General features: G+C 45.0%; 1 protein-coding gene across 6 annotated transcripts in view; it reads right to left on the bottom strand.

The window, feature by feature from the left end:
• Window positions 1-21311, bottom strand: part of LOC121272694 (retinol dehydrogenase 13-like) — a 98447-nt gene that overhangs the window by 47001 nt on the left and 30135 nt on the right. For 3 of the 6 annotated variants that reach the window (XM_041179436.1, XM_041179465.1, XM_041179426.1), the window contains exons 2-4: window positions 12127-12245; window positions 9356-9394; window positions 4834-4989 (exon numbers count right to left, since the gene is read on the bottom strand). In XM_041179436.1, coding sequence (XP_041035370.1) covers window positions 4834-4989; window positions 9356-9394; window positions 12127-12245 — 314 coding nt within the window. Of the gene's footprint in view, window positions 1-4833; window positions 4990-9355; window positions 9395-12126; window positions 12246-20789; window positions 21198-21311 lie in introns of those variants that run through there. The other 3 variants (XM_041179455.1, XM_041179445.1, XM_041179475.1) reach the window with 2 other exon arrangements.

The following is a 21311-nucleotide window of genomic DNA, read 5'->3' as shown; positions in this document are numbered from 1 at the left end:
AAGGGGGACCCTATCATGTTTCTGGGAGGGAGGAGAAGACGTGAGGGCAGATGCGCGGGAGATGGGCCAGACACGGTTGAGGGCCCTGTCAACGACCATGGGTGGAAAATCCCGGTTAAGGAAGGAGGACATGTCAGAGGAGCTGTTTTTGAAGGTAGCATCATCAGAACAGATGTGACAGAAGCGAAGGAACTGAGAGAATGGGATGGAGTCCTTACAGGAAGCAGGGTGTGAGAAGCTGTAGTCGAGGTAGCTGTGGGAGTCGGTTGGCTTGTAATGGATATTGGTGGACAGTCTATCACCAGAGATTGAGACAGAGAGGTCAAGGAAGGGAAGGGAAGTGTCAGAGATGGACCACGTGAAAATGATGGCGGGGTGGAGATTGGAAGAAAAATTAATAAATTTTTCCAAGTCCCGACGAGAGCATGAAGCAGCACCGAAGTAATCAAGCAATGCTCCAACAACTCATCGACACCAACACCCATCTAGGACCCTCCACCCCTGCCTGTCCCTCCGTCCCCACCCCATCTTCCAATCCCAGCCCCAGCCGTGTATTCACTATACCACCTGACCTTCCCCTCTCCGACGCTGAACGTTCAGTGCTCAGCAAAGGACTTAGTTTCATACCCTTACGCCCTCATCTCAATGAATTTCTGGCTCGGCACGATGCTGAACTCTTCTTCCGCTGTCTTCGTCTCCGGGCACACTTCTTTGGGCAGGAGTCCTATCCCCGTTCAACGGATCCTTTTATCCACCTGGACCCCTCCCTCTGGATTCTTACCTTCTCTTGATCTTTTCATTGAGAACTGTCGGCGCGACATTAGTCGTCTCAATTTCTCTGCTCCTCTCACCCATTCTAATCTCTCTCTCTCTGAACTTACTGCATTCCGTTCTCTCAGGTCCAGCCCCAACATTATCATCAAACCCGCTGACAAGGGTGGTGCTGTTGTTGTCTGGCGCACTGACCTCTACCTCGCGGAGGCTGAGCGTCAACTCGCAGACATTTCCTCCTACCTCTCCCTGGACCATGACCCCACCGCTGAACATCAAGCCATTGTTTCCAGGACTGTCACTGACCTCATCTCCTCTGGAGATCTTCCTCCCATAGAGTCCAATCTGATAGTCGCACAACCTCAGGTGGTACACTTCTATCTCCGACCCAAAATCCACAAACAGAACTGTCCCGGCAGACCAATCGTGTCAGTTTGCTCCTGCCCCACGGAACTCATTTCTCATTATCTTGGCTCCCTTCTCTCTCCCCTTGTCCAGTCCCTTCCCACCTATATCCGTGATTCCTCTGACACCTTACATCACATCAACAATTTCCAGTTCCCTGGCCCCAACCGCTTCCTCTTCACCATGGACGTCCAATCCCTCTACACCTCCATCCCCCACCAGGATGGTCTGAGGGCCCTTAGCTTCTTCCTCGAACAGAAGTCCAAACAATCCCCATCCACCACTACTCTCCTCCGTCTGGCTGAACTTGTTCTCACACTGAACAATTTCTCCTTCAACTCCTCTCACTTCCTCCAAATAAAAGGTGTGGCTATGGGTACCCGCATGGGCCCCAGCTATGCCTGTCTCTTTATGGGGTATGTGGAACATTCCTTGTTCCAGTCCTACTCCGGCCCCCTTCCACAACTCTTTCTCTGGTACATCGATGATAACTTCGGTGCTGCTTCATGCTCTCGTCGGGACTTGGAAAAATTTATTAATTTTGCTTCTAATCTCCACCCCTCCATCATTTTCATGTGGTCCATCTCTGACACTTCCTTTCCCTTCCTTGACCTCTCTGTCTCAATCTCTGGTGATAGACTGTCCACCAATATCCATTACAAGCCTACCGACTCCCACAGTTACCTTGACTACAGCTCCTCACACTCCGCTTCCTGTAAGGACTCCATCCCATACTCTCAGCTCCTTTGCCTCCGTCGCATCTGTTCTGATGATGCTACCTTCAAAAACGGTTCCTCTGACATGTCCTCCTTCTTCCTTAACCGAGGTTTTCCACCCACGGTCGTTGATAGGGCCCTCAACCGTGTCCGGCCCATCTCCCGCGCATCTGCCCTCATGCCTTCTCCTCCCTCCCAGAAACATGATAGGGTCCCCCTTGTCCTCACTTATCACGCCACCAGCCTCTGCATTCAAAGGATCACCCTCCGCCATTTCCGCCAACTCCAGCATGATGCCACCACCAAACACATCTTCCCTTCACCCCCCCCCGGCGGCATTCCATAGGGATCGTTCCCTCCTGGATACCCTGGTCCACTCCCCAATCACCCCATACTCCTCAACCCCCACCTATGGCACCTCCCCATGCTCACGCAAAAGATGCAACACCTGCCCCTTCACTTCCTCTCTCCTCACCGTCCAAGGGCCCAAACACTCCTTTCAAGTGAAGCAGCATTTCACTTGCATTTCTCCCAACTTAGTCTACTGCATTCATTGCTCCCAATGCGGTCTCCTCTACATTGGAGAGACCAAACGTAAACTGGGCGACCGCTTTGCAGAACACCTTGGGTCTGTCCGCAAGAATGACCCAAACCTTCCTGTCGCTTGCCATTTTAACACTCCACCCTGCTCTCTTGCCCACATGTCTGTCCTTGGCTTGCTGCATTGTTCCAGTGAAGCCCAACGCAAACTGGAGGAACAACACCTCATCTTCCGACTAGGCACTTTACAGCCTTCCGGACTGAATATTGAATTCAACAACTTTAGATCTTGACCTCCCTCCTCCATCCCCACTCCCTTTCTGCTTCTTCCCCCTTCCTTTTGTTTTTTCCAATAATTTATATAGATTTTTCTTTTCCCACCTATTTCCATTATTTTTAAATCTTTTATGCCCCCCCACCCCCACTAGAGCTATACCTTGAGTGCCCTACCATCCATTCTTAATTAGCACATTCGTTTAGATAATATCACCAACTTCAACATCCCCCCACCTTAAACCAGCTTATACTTCACCCCTCTCCTTGGATTCAACCAGTTCTGCTGAAGGGTCATGAGGACTCGAAACGTCAACCCTTTTCTTCTCCGCTGATGCTGCCAGACCTGCTGAGTTTTTCCAGGTAATTCTGTTTTTGTTTTACCAAACTGAATACCTGTATAGAAAAGTTGAGGAGAGCCGAAGAAGGAAATAAGAGGGGCGGAGTGTATAAGAATAGATTGGTAGGTTACACAGAAAATATTGAACATTTTGATCTGTGTTTATGAAAGAAGCGTATGCTGCCAACGTCAAACAAAGGAGGAGATAGCGTACAAATTGGATGGGATAAAATTATTAAGAAGAGAGTAAGTGGCTCTCAAAGTTAAAAAGTCATTCAGTCCAGATTGGACGTGCAATAGGTTGCTGAGGGAATTAAGAGTGGAAATAGTGGAGGATCTGGCCACAATTTTCCAATCCCCTTTGATGATAGAGGAGTAGTGCCAGAGGACTGGAAAGTTAAAAATGTTACATCCCTGTTCAAAATAGGGAGAGAGATAAACCAGGTAACTATAGGCCTGTCAGCCTAATGTTGGTGGTGGGGAAATTTTTATGGACAATAATCCTGGATAAAATTAATAGTCACTTTGGAAAACATGGGTTAATCAATGACAGCCAGCACACACCAATTAAAGGCAAATTGTATTTGACTAACTTGATTGAGTTATTTTATAAAGTAATAGATAGTTGATGAGGGTGGTATGGTTCATGTTGTGTACATGGACATTCAAAAGCCATTTGATAAAGTACCACATACCAGATGTGTTAGCAAACTGAAACTCAAGGGATTAGAGGGGCCGTGGCTGCGAGGGATTTAAAAAAAATATTAAGGGACAGATAGCAGAGTGTAGTGATGAACATTTATTTATCAGACTGGAGGGAAATATACAGTGATAACCCTTAGGCATCCAACACCCGACCACCCATGTGGGACTTACAACTCACTCTACAACTGTCTTCCAGCCCAAAAGACAGCTAAGCCTGTGGATTGGGACAGGCATCAGATGGGAAGTTTTCTGAGAGTTAAAACAATTCCTGCCATGTTTCTTACTTCCAAATTTCCCTTCTGCAAATTGTCCCCCTTCCAGCCTCTTGTGACTCAAAGTTATTATCAGCTCCATAGAGTACAAAACCAAGGGAGTTATGTTAAACCTTTATAAATCATTGGTTCAGCTCTGGGCATCACACATTCAGAAGGACATCAAGGCCTTGATGAGGATGGAGAGATTTACCAGAACGGTACCAGGGAAGAGGGACTTCGATTATATGGCAAGACTAGGGAAGCTAGGATTGTTCTCCTTAAAGCAGATAAAGTCAAGGGGAGATTTAACAGAGATATTCAAATTATTGGGAGAAATTGTTTCCACTTAGAGGGATCACTAACTAAAGGAAACAGATCCAAGGTAATCAATAAAAAAGGCAAAATTATTATGATCTGATCTGCACTGCCTGAAAGGCTGGTGGAAGCATGTTCAGTAGTAACTTTCAAAAAGAAACTGGATAAATATTCCTTGGAGGCAAAATTGCAAGGTTATGAGTAAAGACCAAGGAAATGGGGCTAACTTAATAAATAGCTCTTTCAAAGCACATTTATGATGATTCAAATAGTCTTTTGTGCTGTAAGATTGCATGATTCTTGATCAGTTCTTTTTTTCAGGAGTTATATAGACTATTGCTCTCAGTTTTAATTTTACATCAGTTATTTTGCAATTTTCTTTGATGAATAAAAGGCAAATATCTTTCACTAAAATCCAAAAATACCAAATTAAATCAACCTGTTTAGAAAATAACCTGCTGTCCTTCAGTATAAACTAGTCACAAATGGTTGACAGAAGTAATCAATGTTTTACCTTCAGTTACTTTTTTGGCAAACGCTCGAATCGATTTAAGTGATGCAAGATTAAGGTGCCTGGCATATACATGATGACTCAGGGTTTCACATCGAATTTCTCGAGCTGCTGTTTCACATTTCCCCATATCCCGACATGCCATTATAACTCTGCCACCTACATAGAGAGAAAAGGATTTTAATACAATTTTCCAGCCCTTGCTTATTATCACTTCTGTTTCTCCCAGAAGAGCCAACTCCTGCTGGGTTAGGATTTCACAGATCTCAACAGCCCAAAATACTTCATTTGAGTGACCATTCTTCATGCATAAGTCTAAACAGTGTGTTGGCAGGCTATTGGGTTGTTACTATCATTGTTAAGTTCAATTTTCACTTCACCTCACTTCCACATGTGTACTTTTCAACAGAAGTTAAAAAGTTTATTCTGGGGATGTGGCGCCACTGAAAAAGCTGGCATTTATTGCCCACCACTTGTTTCCCAAAGGTGATAGTGATGTAAGGAAGGATGTAAATACATTGGAAGCAGTTCAGGGAAGGTTTACTAGACTAATCCTGGAATGGGAGGGTTGTCTTATGAGGAAAGGTTGGACAGGCTAGGTTTGTATTTGCTGGAGTTTAGAAGAATAAGAGGTGCCTTGATTGAAACATATAAGATCCTGAGGAGTCTTGACAGGGTGGATGTGGAGAGGATGTTTCCTCTTGTGGGAGAATCTAGAACTAGGGGTTAGTGTTTAAAAATAAGGGGTTGCCCATTTAAGACAGAAACAAGGAGAAATTTTTTCTCTGAGGGCTGACAGTCTTTGGAACTCTCATTCTCAAAAGACAGAGGAAGCAAAGTCTTTGAATATTTTTAAGGCAAAGGTAGAGTAGATAGATTCTTGATAAGCAAGTAGGTGAAAGATTATCAGGAGTGGGTGAGAATGTGGGAATGAGATTGGGAATGTGGAGTTGAAGTTACAATCAGATCAGCCATGATATTATTGAGTGGTGGAGCAAGCTTAAGGGCCGAGTGGCCTACTCCTGCTCCTTATTTGTATGTTCGTATGTATGGACCTTCTCCTTGAAGTTTTGTGGTTTGTGGGGTAAAGGTACCCCTGTAATGCTATTAGGTCTGACCCAGCAACCACAAAGGGACAGTGATGTATGGCAAATTAAGATGGTATGTGACAAAGGGCAACTTGGAGCTGGTGGTGTTCACATGAACCTGCTTCCCTTGTCATCCTAGATTGTAAGCACTGTAGGTGTGGGAGATATTGTCAAAGAAACAGTAGCAAGTTGCTGCAGCTCAACCTGTGGATAGCACATACTATAGCCAAAGTACATCGGCAGTGGAGAGTGAATATTTAGGAGTCACTACATTGAAAACACAAGTGAGACTTGAGGCCACCTTGGTTGAGATTCCCTTGGTTAAGATAAGATAACCTAGCACAGATATTGGACCTTCTAATTTTTATGGTTTAGTGCTATACTGGGCAATACCAATACCCACAAAATCATCACGGGACCTTATGCAAGTGTTCAGTAAAAATTATTTCATGCTACTTCAAAGTGGCCTGGGCTTCTGATTCCATTGCCAAGAATTCAGACATTCTGGTCCCAAACTGTTAGAATTTCATCTGTCACTAGGTGGAGTAAGGCAGCAATCAGCCAGGCCTTTTCTGATCTTCATTCCCCATCCAGAAGGCCAGCTAAGCCTCACACTAGTGCAACAATTTATTATATCATGCCTTTAAGGTAATAAAAAAAAATCGCAAGACGTTTCACAAAGCATTATATTAAAAAAAACACCAAGCAATAAGGGGAGATTAGATGATATGATCAAAAGCTTGGTCAAAAAGCCAGGTTTTAAAGAGTGTCTTAAAGCAGAAAAGCGAAATTGAGGACAGGAGAGCTGAAGGGATGGCATTCCAGAGCTTAGGATCTAGACAGCTGAAGGTATGGCCACCAATGGTACAGCGATTAAAATCAGGATGCTCAAAAATCCAGAATTAGATGAGCACAAATATCTTAGAGGGTCATGGGGCTGAACGAGAATACAGAGTTGGGGAGGGGTGAGGTCATGGAGCTACTTGAAAACAAGGATGAGAACTTTAGAATCTAGACATTGCTTGATCGGGAGCCAATGTAAGTCAGTAAGCACAGTGATGGTCGGCAAACAGGGCGTGGTACAAGTAAGAACAAGGGCAAAGTTCCCGGGTGACCTCAAGTTTATGGGTAGAAAGTGGGAGACCAGCAATGAGTGCATTAGAATAGTCAAGTCTGGGGTTAACAAAGGCATGAATGAGGGTTTCAGCAACAACAAGCTAAGGCAGGGGAGAGGTTGGGTGATATTACAGAGTGGAAGTGGGCAGCCTTAGTGTTTGTGGGGATAAGTGGTTGAAAGCCCATCCTGGGGTCGAATATGATACCAAGGTTGTAAACAGTCTATTCTCAGACAGTTGCCAGGAAGAGGGATGGAGCCAGTAGCTAGAGAAGTTAAATTTGAAGCATGGACCAAAGACAATGGCTAAATTCTTTCCAATATTTGTTTGGAGGAGTTTTCTGCTCATCTGGTACTGGATGCCACGTAAGCAGCTTGATAAGTTAGCAACAATTGAGGAGTCAAGAGCATTGGTGGTGAGGAGAGCTGGGTGTCATCAACGTAAATGTGAAAACGAATGCTGTGTTTTCTGATGATGTTGAGGGACAGCACGTGATTGAGAAATAGAATGGGGCCAAGAATAAATACTTGGGTAACACCTGAGCTAATGGAATGGGAGCAGGAAGAGAAGTCATTGGAAGTGATACTCTGGAGCTTATCAGATAAATGAGAATGGAACCAAGCGAGTTGGACAATAGTCGACAGGTGTTGGAGGAGAATGGTGTGGTCAGCCATATTGGTCAAGAAGGATAAGGAGAGATAGGTTACCTCTGTCACAATCACATAGTATGCCATTTGTGACTTTGCTAAGAATCAGTTCGGTACTGGGGCAGGGGCATAAACCTGATCGGAGGAATTCAAAAACATGGAGTCCCAGAAAAGATTGGCTCGAATTAGGAGGCGACAAAACATTCAAGAGTTTGGAGAGGAAAGGAAAGTTGGAGATAGGGCAATAGTTTCTAAGTATAGTGGGGTCCAGGATTGGTTTTTTGAGGAGAGGGCTGTTAATGGAAGGTTTAAAGGAAAGAGGCACAACCCTGAATAGAAAGCCATGAACAATACCAGATAACGTGGGGACCAGGAGAGGAAGCTGGGTATTCAACAGTTTAATGGGAATAGGGTCAAGGGAACAGGAGGTGGAGCTCAGGGATAAGATGAGCTCAGAGAGGGCATGAGACAAGGTATGGGAGAAACTAGAAAAAAATCTGAGTTCAGGGTTAGGGCAGGAGGTAACTTTAGAAGTTTTGCCCAGTGGCTAGTGGAAGAGAGGGACACAGCAGAGGTAGCTGATTGGATGGTCTCAATGTTAGTGACAAAGAAGTCCATGAAATCCACACACTTAATGTTGGAGGTGAGTGTGGATGAGACAGGGGGGAGGAGATTAAAAAGATGATTTGCAGTGGAGAATAAAAAAGACAGGGTTAACTTTGAATTCTAGGATGACCTGGGCAGTGAATGGCTAAACCAGTTGTCTGCCATTCCTTTCAAGTCTATGCCTCTTGGACTTAGGGAGCACAGATGAGGTTGTGTCGGAAAAATGGCCAGGGTGAGAGTTTTACTGGAGACGAGGGCATCAAAGGTGGAAGCAAGGGTGAAGTTGAGCAATCAGTAGCTACAGAAATGTTTTGGTGAATGGAGGGTCAAAGACTAGACAGCTGGGATTTTGAAATTGCAGTTGTAATGGAATTGGGTGACCTTCTCACTTGGTGCAGTTCATATCAAGACTTGAGCAGAATGAGAAACCAACTCTATTTGTTGATCATGACAAGTATTGAAGTATTAATGTTGCATGCCATAATCCCAAAACTGCCTTTTAAAATTCTTTTAACTCTATTTGGTAAATTAGATTTCTTGTGGCTCCTTATAGGTTAGCCCTGCAACATTCCTTGATTGCTCAGGGCAGACAAAGGATTTTGAGCAGGGTGCCTATACACTCGGCTTTTGAGCTACTCACTAAGGTATGCAAGAACAATGTGTGCTAACTTACTATCTACCATAAGGTTTTTTCTCCCCGTATGCCTTTTGTTCATTACCACCTCAGATGATAATAGGAATTTACTAATTCAGGAATAATATGGGCAATCTGCATTCTACCACTCAATGATACAATAAACTAGTAACAAGTCCAATTATAGCACTGTAGAGTTGTCTCTGTTCACTTTTGGTTTTGACATCTTGTTAGTAAATATCAGTCAAAATGTCACACCAGCTACTTTTAATGCCACATAATTTGTTAAATTAAAAAAGATTACAGCACAATGTAAGGTCAAATGAGATTGGGCCAATAACTTTTTTACTGAATGGGTTCCTTTGGAAGTAACTGCAATAATGACTGCTATCCAGTTATATGATTAAACACTGAAAATAAGACCAGTCAACATACCATTTCTGTGAGGTTTTACAGCTGAGAATTTCCTTGTATCTGCAAAGGTAGTCCAATTATTATTTTTGCTGTTACTTTTTGTAAAGCATGAATTTATCTAATTCTTCCCAAAAGGGATTATCATGTCAGATACATTAACTTGCATAGACTCTTCTAAAAATTCAAAGTTACCATCCCTAGGGCTAGAAGTTAATCAAAGCATGCACTCATTTCCAGCTAATATCTGAAACCTTATTGCACATCAAGTGAACGGGCCAAAAACAAAAATACCTGGAAAAACCCAGCAATTCTGACAGCATCTGCAGAGAGGGATACAATTAACATTTCCAGTCTGAATGACTATTCGGGACAGTTCTGACAGTAAAATTAAAAGCTTTTGATTGTTGCAAACTATAGCCTTGAAATTAAACCCCCACGAAGGGGTGGAGAAGCTTGAGGGTCTGGAATTAAAAAATAAAAGTCACTGAGACCGACCCTGATGCATGCACCCATTGTCAATTTTAGAGCGGCAGATATGGAGCCATCCAAGTGTCTTGTGATGGAGAGGCAGTACTCTTAACATAGTTTCAAACTGGACTTCCAATTGCACTATAGCAGCCCAATTTAACAATCTCATGCTGCATAGCCACCCTGGGGGGTTGGTAGACTCGGCAGTTAAACGGAGGAGGGAGCTGGTGATTCCCTAAGGTAAATTTTTTTTTCCAGCACTCCTTGTGGGTCAGGAGGTGCAGGAGACTACCTTCCCAAAATCCCTGAAGGGAGTCTTCAACCTCTCCAGCCCTCTTGCCTCACAACCTCAAAAGCTCATCTGAGTGCTGACTTTGTTACACCCCTCCCAGTTGCACACCAGAGATTAACCTTCACTGGCCAAACATCCCCTCCCTCCTGATTGCTGACATTCCCTCTCCTTCCGATTGCCAATTTCTCCCACTCTTGATTGCTGGGGGCCATTCACCAGTGTACCCGGCTAAGGCTTCCTACTGCTAGTATTGTCTTCTGCCCACTGGCCAGGCTATCCATTCATCAAGCTGCCAGATGGAAAGCAGATTGACAGGATGCAATGAGATCCTGCCCTGATGATTGATAAGATGCCGCATACTCAGCCTTGCCATGTTCTTCAGCCAGTTTCAGCCTCACCCACAATTTCCCTGACTTCCCATAAATCTCGTGGCCTATGTGTTAATATAATTAATGAAGCTTGAAGTTGACACCTTACTTCCAAATTCTTCAAAATCAACCTCTTATGACTTCTATACATCAGGTTTTAAGTATGCAATGATCGAGAAACAAAAACAAGGGTACACAGGAGCAAAAAAATGCTGGAAGTACTCAGGAGGTCTGGCAGCATCTATGGAGCAAGAGTTAATATTTCAGGTCAATGGCCTTGCATCAGGGCAGATCTGATGAACGATCATCGACCTGAAACATTGGGCTGAATTTTCTGAGCTTTTTGAGGGTGGAAGGGTTGTCAAAATGGGGGGTGTGTCAAGAGAAGAACCTGATGTCTTCCCACCATCATGCCATTTTACCAGCAGTAGGGAAAGTTGGTGGCCTGGATGCCTGCCGGGAGGCCAATTAAGTCAAATAAATGGCCAATTAAGGGCTAGTTCCCACCTCGGTGGGCATTTTGCCTATGTCAGGAGAGCCTGTTGCCCCGCTGGGAGGGCCTGCCCAGTGAAACCTGGAGACCTTCCAGTGGCTTTGAGTGGGGGGAAATCTTCACTTTCCTTATTGGCACTCCATGGTCACAAAGGGGTCCACTAACAGCAATGGCTGCCCTTGCAGCAATAGTGCAATGGTGGCCTAACTGTTTAGCAATCTGCTGCTTCCCTGGTATCACATCCTCAGCTATAACCATACTGCTGAGGCTGCCAAGCTATTGGCATTCTGAATGGGCCGGCAGCTTGAGGGCAGGCTGCTGCCCTTAAATCGGATAGTGGTCCTGGCGGTGGCCTCTTAATTAGCTAAAGGCAATAAGCCTCTCCAGGTCTCACTGCCGGCCAAATCGAGGTCACCTCGAACTTTTGGCACTAGTGGCAGGACTAAAATTCAGCCCATTAACTCGGTTTCTCTCTCCACAGAGGCAACCAGGTCTGTTGAGTATTTCCAACATTTTCTGTTTTTATTTCAGGTTTGCAGCACCACAGCATTTTGCTTTTGTAGGTAGAAATGGATGGTTTCCAGTAGTTATGGAGTCTAGAATGAGGGTCATACATTGCAAGTTTAACATGAGATTTAGAACAGAGGGCAGGAGAACCTTCTTTACATAAAGAGTTTGAGGCTGTGGCATTCACTTCATGGATTAGTGGTTGAGGCAGAGACGCTAACATTCAATTGGATAGGTGAATAAAAAAATGGATTAAAGGTTATGGGAACAAAGCGGCTATGAAGAAGTCATATTTGACTCAAAACATTAACTCTTTCTCACTGCATTGATGCTGCCAGACCTGTTGAGTATTTCCAGCACTTTCTGTTTTTATTTAAGATTTCCAGCATCCGCAGTACTTTTGCTTTTATTTAAATGTTTACACAATACTAGTTGGGCCAAATGTGTTGTTTTGGTGTTGCAACTTTTTATGCATTTCTATGTGTAACAGTGCTAATACTGAGGATTCAGGATTGGAAAAATTTGCATGTAAAGTTGTAAGCAAATAAGTTTGACAATAGACCATTGATTAATACATCATCTCAACAATGGCACTGCAGATAGTGATTCAGGACAATGACAATGACAGTGATACAAAGATTTCTTCCCTCCTCTCTGATTTTACCTCTTCTGGCCAGTTCTCTAGCAGTTTCTTTTCCAATACCAGTGTTTGCTCCAGTTATGATTATAGTCTTCCCTGAGACAGTTGCTTTACTTGGACAAGTTCCACCAGTTGCATAGTCTCTAAAAAGTAAATTAAATTATACAGAGCTAGTGAACAATTAAAAGAAAAAAGACTTGCATTTATAAGCACTTTTCACCACTACTGTACATCTCAAAATGTTTTACAGCCAACGAAGTACTTTTTGAAGTGTAGTCACTGTTGCATTGAAGGAAACACGGCAGCTAACTTCTACACAGCAACGTGATTATGACTAGGTAATCTGTCTTTGTGATGTTGATTGAAGGATAAATTTTGGCCAGGACACCAGGGATAACTCCCCTGATCTTCTTCTAATAGTGCCATCTTCTTTTAGATAGATCTTCTTTTATGCCCATCTGAGAGAGCATTGATTTACATCTCAACTGAAAGCTGGCACATCTGAAAGCGCAGCATTCCCTCAGTTCTGCACTGGAGTGTGTCAACCTTGATTTTGTGCTCAAGTCCTGAAATGTGGCTTCAACCTAGAACTTTAAGATTCAGAGGTAAGCATGCTATCACTAAGCCACAGCTGACTTTTACAACATACAGGCACAAGCTTGATAAAGTAAGAAAAATGCACATAGCTTACTGTGTTTCTAAAATACCTCTATTCAAATTTTGAAAACAACTTGCAGACTAGGGGGCCAATAGCAGAACATTAACTTAGTACCAATTAGCATTTTCAATTGGAAAGACCACAAATAGCTTTCATAGGAAATTGTGCACTCAGTAGTGGGACTGAGACATGCTGTTTGGACAGTGCACAACAAACTTTGCATATAGCTGGGCACCCGAAATTGGAGTGTTCTATGACCCAATGCTGACCCTAGTGCCTGAAATGGATTGAGTTCGATTGCCCTGTGCTGATACTGGTGCCTGAAATGAGAGGAGTTCCATTACCCAGGGCTGACTCTGGTGCCTGAAAGGGGAAGAGCTCCATTACTCAGACCTAACACCCCTCACCTTGATATATAAAAAATTTAATCTTCAAACTGTTAAATACCTTGAGCTAAAAACTACCTCAGTTAAATTTTCTCAATTAGTAGTATTTTGCACTGATCCTTGGACTATATTTTGATAGAATTAGTGGGTGACTGCAGGTAGCCTCACAGCTTTGATTAGCCAATGCTTTTTTCTGTGCCCAACTAGTAGGTATTGCTGAAGAACCACACTTCCTGACAATTTTCCCTCTCAAATCAACCAGGTATCTTTCTGTCTGCATTGTATCACAAAGGAAGGCCATTTAAAAAAGCTTGAGTATGATTCCCCAATGGCTTAGTGGGTGAAGGTAGAGCACAGCATGGCAACTAGCAACATAGACCAGAAGTTCCCAGGTTCAATTTTAATTATGAGCCACATTAGCTAATCTCAATCAGGACAGCTGTTGGAGTGCCATATTGAGCTAACACCATTAGATAAAGAGAGCAATAATTTAGAGTAAGGTTTCCACCAGGGGTCAAAATATTTCCCTCACACAAGGGCTCTTCTTGAGGTTTTCTGAAGGGCTACATTTTGATTTTCAGGGTCTCTGTTTCCATTCTCACTAACTCCTTTATTAGTGATGTAGTCACATTGTAACATTACCTACTGCATTTGTGTTGATTTTTTTTAAGGTTTCCTTCTTTAGATAGATAATGTAGAACAAATGCCAAAGACTGTATACATATATACTATTAAATCTTTTAACTTGGAATTTATAAATAAGATATTTTGGTTACTTTATTATAAATAAATCTCCCATACTTGATTTTCAAAGTGAAAATTCCAACGACTTGACAAAGTAACTCAAGTCTCACATCTGCAAACCCGTTTAAAAATGAATTACAAGCATACAAACTTATGAACATAGAAATTAGGAGCAGTAGGCCATTCAGCCCCATGAATCTGCTCCACCATTCAATAATCATGACTGACCCAATTGTAGCCCCAACGCCAGATCAGCCATGAGCCAAGCAATTAGCACTCTCCAGCATTCTTTGGTTTCATTGTGCCAAGTTTAAGTTTCTTTCCTCTCAATACATCTGTTTAAAGGGAGTATTGACAAATTCATCAGGACTGGTTTCTAAGGGTCCAACTGCTCAATAAGGGGAAACGCAAATTAATTCTGCAGCATCAATCTAACCACCAAATAGCAAATGGCTTCATTCACACACTTCACATTTCAGTGATTTTTTTCCCAAGATATTGCAACTCCTTGTATGATCATCCGTGCTTTAACGAAACAGATTGGAACCCCTAGCACAGAGGGTTACATTAAACATATCGCTTTATAGAGATGATTACTCACTAAGGACAGAATTTTACCTGAAATCGGCAAAGTCCATTAGTGGGCATAAAAATCGGTGTCGCAACCACCAACCACGATGGTGGGGTTTTGCGCCATATCATGCACCCCCAGCTGAAATAATTAGTAATCCATGGGGATCATGCTGCTTTGCTCATTCCCTCCGGGACACCCTGGTCCACTCCTCCATCACCCCCTACACCTCAACCCCCTCCCACGGCACCTTCCCATGCAACCGCAGAAGGTGTAGCACCTGCCCCTTTACTTCCCCTCTCCTCATCGTCCAAGGGCCCAAACACTCCTTTCAAGTGAAGCAGCATTTCACTCGCACTTCACTCAATTTAGTCTAATGCATTCATTGCTGCCAATGCAGTTCCCTCTACATTGGAGAGACCAAACGCAGACTGGGTGACCGCTTTGCAGAACACCTTCGGTCTGTCCACAAGCATTATCCAGACCTCCCTGTCTTTTGCCATTTCAACACTCCACCCTGCTCTCATGCCCACATGTCCTTCCTTGGTCTGCTGCATTGTTCTAGTGAAGCTCAACGCAAACTGGAGGAACAGCACCTCATCTTCCAACTAGGCACTTTACAGCCTTGCGGACTGAATATTGAGTTCAACAATTTTAGGTCATGAACTCTCTCCTCCATCCCCACCCCCTTTCCAATCCTTCCCCTTTTTTTCCCAATAATTTTAGATTTTTCTTTTCCCACCTATTTCCATTACTTTTAAATGTATTTCCATCCATTGTTTTATCTCTACCTTTTAGCCTTTTTCGATCCCTTCACCCCACCCCACCCCCACTAGGGCTATCTGTACCTTGCTTGTCCTGCTTTCTACCCTCAATTAGCACATTCTTTAGATAATATTATCCTTGTGAATGTGTAATTGGCTTGTGTGAAAGTTGAGAGCGATGGTGGAACAGATCATTCATCCTCTTCCTGCGCTGGGTGGCTGTCCTTTGTCCTTTTGTCTGTGACATCTTTTGGTTATCTCCACCTATCACTGGCCCTCTATCCAGCTCTACTTGTCGTCGTCACCGCCACCCCCCCACCTCCCCTTAAACCAGCTTATATTTCACCTCTCTTCTACTTTTACTTAGTTCTGTTGAAGGGTCATTCGGACTTGAAACGTTAACTGTGTTCCTCTCCGCAGATGCTGCTAGACCTGCTGAGTTTTTCCAGGTATTTTTGTTTTTGTTTTGGATTTTGAACATCCGCAGATTTTTGCTTTTATATTTATGCCGCATTGCTGTCGGATGGCCTTTGATTTGCCAGCCCAGCCATGATCTCAGAGTCTTTAACTCCAGACACCATATTTAAAGGGCAGCACTGCACAGTGTTCACACTCTCAGGTTAGGAAAGCTGCAGAAAACAAATGGCATCCAAAGGAAGGAAGCATGCGGTGCCAAAATTTAGTGATGCTTCACTGAAGCAACTGCTGGATGCAGTAGAGGCCTGCCGCAATGTCCTCTACCACTGCTCTGGATGCAGAACTGCAAGCAAGTTGATCAATCCAGCTTGGGAGGTGGTGGCAGAGATGGACAGCACCAACACACTGCAAAAGAGGACAGCCACCCAGCGCAGGAAGAGGATGAATGATCTCCTCTGTTCCACCAGGTAAGTCACCCATTTCATCGCTCTCAACTTTCACACAAGCCAATTACACATTCACAAGGATCTCACTCGCTGCCACCTCAAGGGGCAATACCACTCACTCTCACATACTCTAATATCCATTTGGCCTCATCTCCTCTGGGGCTCCAATCACCACCCACATAAGTCAGGCATCCTTGGCATCTGCACTCGCATGCATCTTCCTCACACTCTCTCCATCTGTCTTCATGCAGGACAAGCTAGCTCACAATATTAAAAAAGAGAGATCCCATAATGGCAGAGGGGTAGCTGAGGTCAAGGTCCTCTCTAACTTTGGGAACAGAGCCATTCAACTAAGCAGTGAGGAGGTGGACTGTGTCTGCACTGACGATAAGGTCAGTGGCGCTCAACCAAGTGAGGATCCTACACTACAATATCCATCAGACAACCATACCTGTAAGTGATGTCTCCTGTTTCACAGTCACCTGCCAAGCACTAATCATCCCTCCTTTCTTTCACAGGTCCCTCTGGAAAGCTGCCAAGGTCAGGCATGAGCCAGGCCATTGAATCCAGCCCTGAGGAAACCTCGGATGAGGAATCTGAGGAGAGTCACATTGAAGACCTGTCACAATGTTGACTCACACCCTCCACTAGTGCAGAGAGGCACACCTCGGTGGGACCAAAGCCTAAGGTAGCCTCGGGATTACAATTTGGTGAACCCAGCACACGGACTAATCCACAGCAGGTGGAGGCAGAGCCACGCCAGGTTGCCGGCACTCGGAGGACTGCTGGAAGCCAGGAATCTGTTGAGTCCAAGTCAGATGATGAGCCTCCGGATCTGGTCCTAAATCTGTTGCTGGAGCTTCAGCGCCAGTTAAGGAAATGTCAGGATGGGATGTTAGCTGCCCTTCTCGGATTGCAAGGCATGATGGAGGAGTCCGTCCGCCTTTAGTCTACGGTGATAATACCAGCATGCCAACACACCAAGGTCAACGTTGGTAGGATTACAACCGCCATGGAGACCTTGGTCCAGGACATCAGTTCTGCACTGCTGCATGAGCTACACTCCATCACTGAGGCCCTTGATGGCATCCATCAGTGTCAACGTGAGAGGGGGCATCTCTATCTCACTCCAGCTGCCCCTTCTCAAGAAGTCAGCCAGGGGCCCTCGTGCACCCATAGAGAGGAGGACCAGCAGCTCGACACCCCAGGGCCATCCACCCAGGTGACTCCAGTAGAGTCCCGCCGATCCAAATCCCCTCGACCTGAGATCAGTTCCAGCTCCGCAGGCCGAGGAAGGTGTAACTGGCTCACAGCAGGACTCCAAAAACAGACCGGGACTCTCCAGGTCTCAGCTCTCCAAGGTCATCACTGCCAACAGGGCATAGCAGTCAGCAGGCTACCTCCACTATGGATGTTGTGGGACACCAAGACATAGCGAGAGGGTAAGTAAAAAGTGAAGAAGATGCAGTTGCATTACCTGGGCATGGGTGTTAAACACGTACATAAATGTTCACAAATGTAAGTACACTCCCAATCATTTCATGTCTCCTTGTGTATGCCACCTTCTTATGCTGAGCTTTGTTAAATGTCAATCAGGTGTAAAACCTTGGCTGCTGCACACACTAATGGCAACTCTCGGTATCCTGGGCCTACCTTCTGATCACAGTGAGTGGTCTGTTCCAATGTCACCTTCCAGATCACTAACGCCTGCACCTTAATGTAAAACATGTGGTTGCTACAAGTATCTCATATCCAAGCGTTGCAGGGTCCTGTGATGTGCTGTGTTGGCTCTGCACCACTGAGGAGGTGGTGTCCCCCTATCTCGTTTGCATTCTTGAGAGGTGAAGGTGTGGTGTTGAAGGGAACAGGTGATGACACTTGCAGAAGGCTCTTGTACTCTGAAACTCCATGTGCCCACTGTTTCTCAGCAGGGTCTCCATGCTATGAGCCTCTTCACAGAGATTATGTGCACTGCCCTCAGCCAGACAGGTATCAGGCTTTCCCAGATGCAATATAATGATCTCAGCTCAAACTCACAGAGCCTTGCCACTTCAAGTTGACAAAGCAATAGCACACCTGTGTGCAGATGCTGAGATGTCCAACACTGACTGTCTGAAACCCTGAACTTCTGACTATTGCAGGAAGAATGGTATCTTTACAAAGTTGGAGGACAGCGACGTTCATCCCATTGCCTTCATTCTCTAGCCGGCTACTGATGCAGTTTGCAATAGGTGATTTTTGAGGGCCACATAAGCCTTTAGGCCTGTACTGGAATTGCTCATCACTAGTCTTCGGCACATTGCGAGAAGCAATGCAAATAGGATCAAGTATGTGATGAGCCACAACAGGGCTCATAAGCCAAGATGCGTATCCTTGAGGGCTTATTGTTTTAGCATTTTGGACTTCGCAGGGCAAGGTCTGGCCATAAGGACACACTGCTTGTATGTCACAGGTGGCATCTCAATGTCATGCAGCCAAGTGTCTGGCCTTGTCATTCTCAGGTGTGCTGCCTCCATTCTTGCATTGCGATTAATGAAACTGCTGGATGAGAGTGTCTTTTCGGGGAGCGTACCACAGCCCACCGAGTTGTCTGTAAGTGCCGTCACACCAGCAGGATTTCATTTGGTCCCTTGTCCCAAGTATAATATTTAGCTCTCACCAACGAGGTAACACATTGTACGTGGCTGCCTTGGTCATGAAGGATCTCAATGAGGAGCCTTGACAGATCAAAAGCATGCAGCCATTATCACACTCATGATCGTCCAACTGCTCATGCATCTTTTAGGGTGGTGCTGCAACTGGGATGCTGAATGAAGGTACAGCAGTTTCTGATGTCTGAGGCCAGAAAGACCTCCTCCAGGTAGCACATCATTTCATGACTGACATTGATCTCGAGGCATCTCCATCCTTCAAAGCATCAGGGCAATGTGAGCAAACCGTGCAATGATGCACTGTTGTCTGGAAATTCATGGCTGAAATTAGAGGAATAGCAATGACTGTCTTCATGCTAATCCATGATGAAGGAGACTTGTCCAGGAGTATCCTCACTACATCTCGTTATCCTCTTCCTAGAATCTTCTGGCAATGAGGGCCTCACAAGGGTGCCTGCCTCGCCTGGCCAACATGATGGCCTCTTCAGCTTCCAGGATCTCATCGCCCTCATCTCCTTAGACTTCCTCCTCATCAGAGGAGACATGTAGCTCTTCGATCTCCTTATCAGCCAGGTCCTTCTCCCTTTGCATTGCCAGGTTGTGTAGTGTGCAGCAAGCCACGATAATTTGAGATACCCTCTGGGGACCGAACTGTCAGATCTGTCCAGGCACCGGAATCGCATTTTCAGGATCCTGTTAGTGTATGTTCCACTAAAGTTTGGGTTGCACCATGAGCCTCGTTATACTTTCTTTCAACAGGAGTCTGAGGCTGCCACTGGGCATCATCAGCCATGTCCTTTGTGGGTAGCCCTTGTCCCCGAGGAACCAGCCCTGCATCTTGTGTGGTCCCTGGAAGATGTCAGGGATCTGAGACCACCTGAGGATGTAAGGAGTCATGCACACTTTGGGATACCTTGTGCAAATGTCAATGATATGTTTGCAGACCAGCTGAATATTGATGGAATGGAAGCCTCTGTGGTTGACATATTGGACTGCTTTTTGCCAGGTAGATTTAAGAGTCACATGAGTTCAGTCGATGGCACCCTACCCCCGGGGGAATCTAGAAATCTCAGCAAAAACCAATGGTCTGGCGCTCTGGCTTGCCTGATCTCTGTCAAAGTTGACAAACTGATGCACCTTGGCAAAAATGGTGCCCATGACCTCCTGGATGTATTTGTGGGTGATGGCTTGCGAAAACCCACAAAGATCCCCAGTGGAGCCCTGGAAGGAGTCACTGTCATAGAAATTAAGTGCGGCAGTAACTTTCACTGTCACTAGATGCCCTCCAAGTTCCCGTGGCACCAAATCCTGCAAAAGGTGGCATATGTGAGTGACCAATTCCCTTGACATGCAAAGGCATCAGCGACACTGGTTCTCACTCATCTGCAGGTAGCACATGCAACGTCTATAGAACCTGGGTCTAGTGAGGTGCCTATGCATGATGACTCTCTGGGGATCATCCTCTGCATCTGGGGGGCGGTCCTGCTGCCCCTTGGTATTGAGGGCTCTGCTCCTTCTCTTGGCGAGCCAGGTGCCTCCGACACATTCTTCTTCTCTCCTGCCTATAAGCAATAATGCAGACAGTGATAACAACTGGCACCACCTTCACAATGGCCTCCTCAAGGCAGTATCAACGCAAGAATCAGCATCTGTTTCCCGAGGTCCACTTTTGGTCAAGGCACCGCCTGTGATTGTGGCCTCAAGGGCCATTAATGCATGCCGGAGAGTCCTGATCCCCAAAATGATGCCCAGTTGGGGTGGGGAGGAGTGCATATGAAGGCTGGCCACAAGCGCACTCCCCCCGCCCCCAACTATCAAATTAGTTCCCCACTCCTGCTATAGCCCTGAAAATATTCTCCCCTTCAAATATTTATCCAATTCTGCACACCTCGCTGCAAGTGATTATTAATGATTTATTAAAGTCAACTGCTGAATTAAGGTAAGTTTTACAATCAATTTAAGTAAAATACAAAAATATAAGAAAAAAATGCATATAAAAACTTCAAGCAATATAACTTCTTTGGGATTGCTCATTGCTTGAATTACTCACCACTGCCCTCCATTTGATGAAGAAAACCTTACAAACACCTCTATTTCTTAATGCAAAGGCTGTACTCCTGCTCAACACTGCACAGAAGGTCAAAAAATAATAGCCCTCTTGAGAATGTCTGCAGACCAAAGTGTTGGTGTCTTTAAAAGAATTTGAGAGCCAGTTGGTAGAATTAATTCAGAGGGAGGCTGTTGTTTTCCCACCTCCTCGGCCCCTCCTACTGCGGCTGCTTCTCTCCCCTAACAGCAACCTTGACCCCAGCCCGTCCATCCTGAGCTGAGTCTTTTTTATTCATTCATTCATGGGATGTGGGCTTTGCTGGCTGGGCCAGCATTTATTGCCCATCCCTAGTTGCCGTTGAGAAGGCGATGGTGAGCTGTCTTCTTGAACCGCTGCTGTCCATGTAGTGTAGGTACACCCACAGTGTCGCACCCACCCCCGGTGATTTTTCATGGGTTTTTTGGGGTCTTTTGAGGGCAAGTTCATCTTCTGTCCCCATGTAATTTAAACTCTGGTTTACAC

This window comes from Carcharodon carcharias, chromosome 2 (genome assembly GCF_017639515.1).
Source record: "Carcharodon carcharias isolate sCarCar2 chromosome 2, sCarCar2.pri, whole genome shotgun sequence".
In the NCBI taxonomy this organism is placed as follows: Eukaryota; Metazoa; Chordata; class Chondrichthyes; order Lamniformes; family Lamnidae; genus Carcharodon; species Carcharodon carcharias.
Note: the sequence above shows the minus strand (reverse complement) of the source record. Positions and strands in the feature narration are given on the sequence as shown.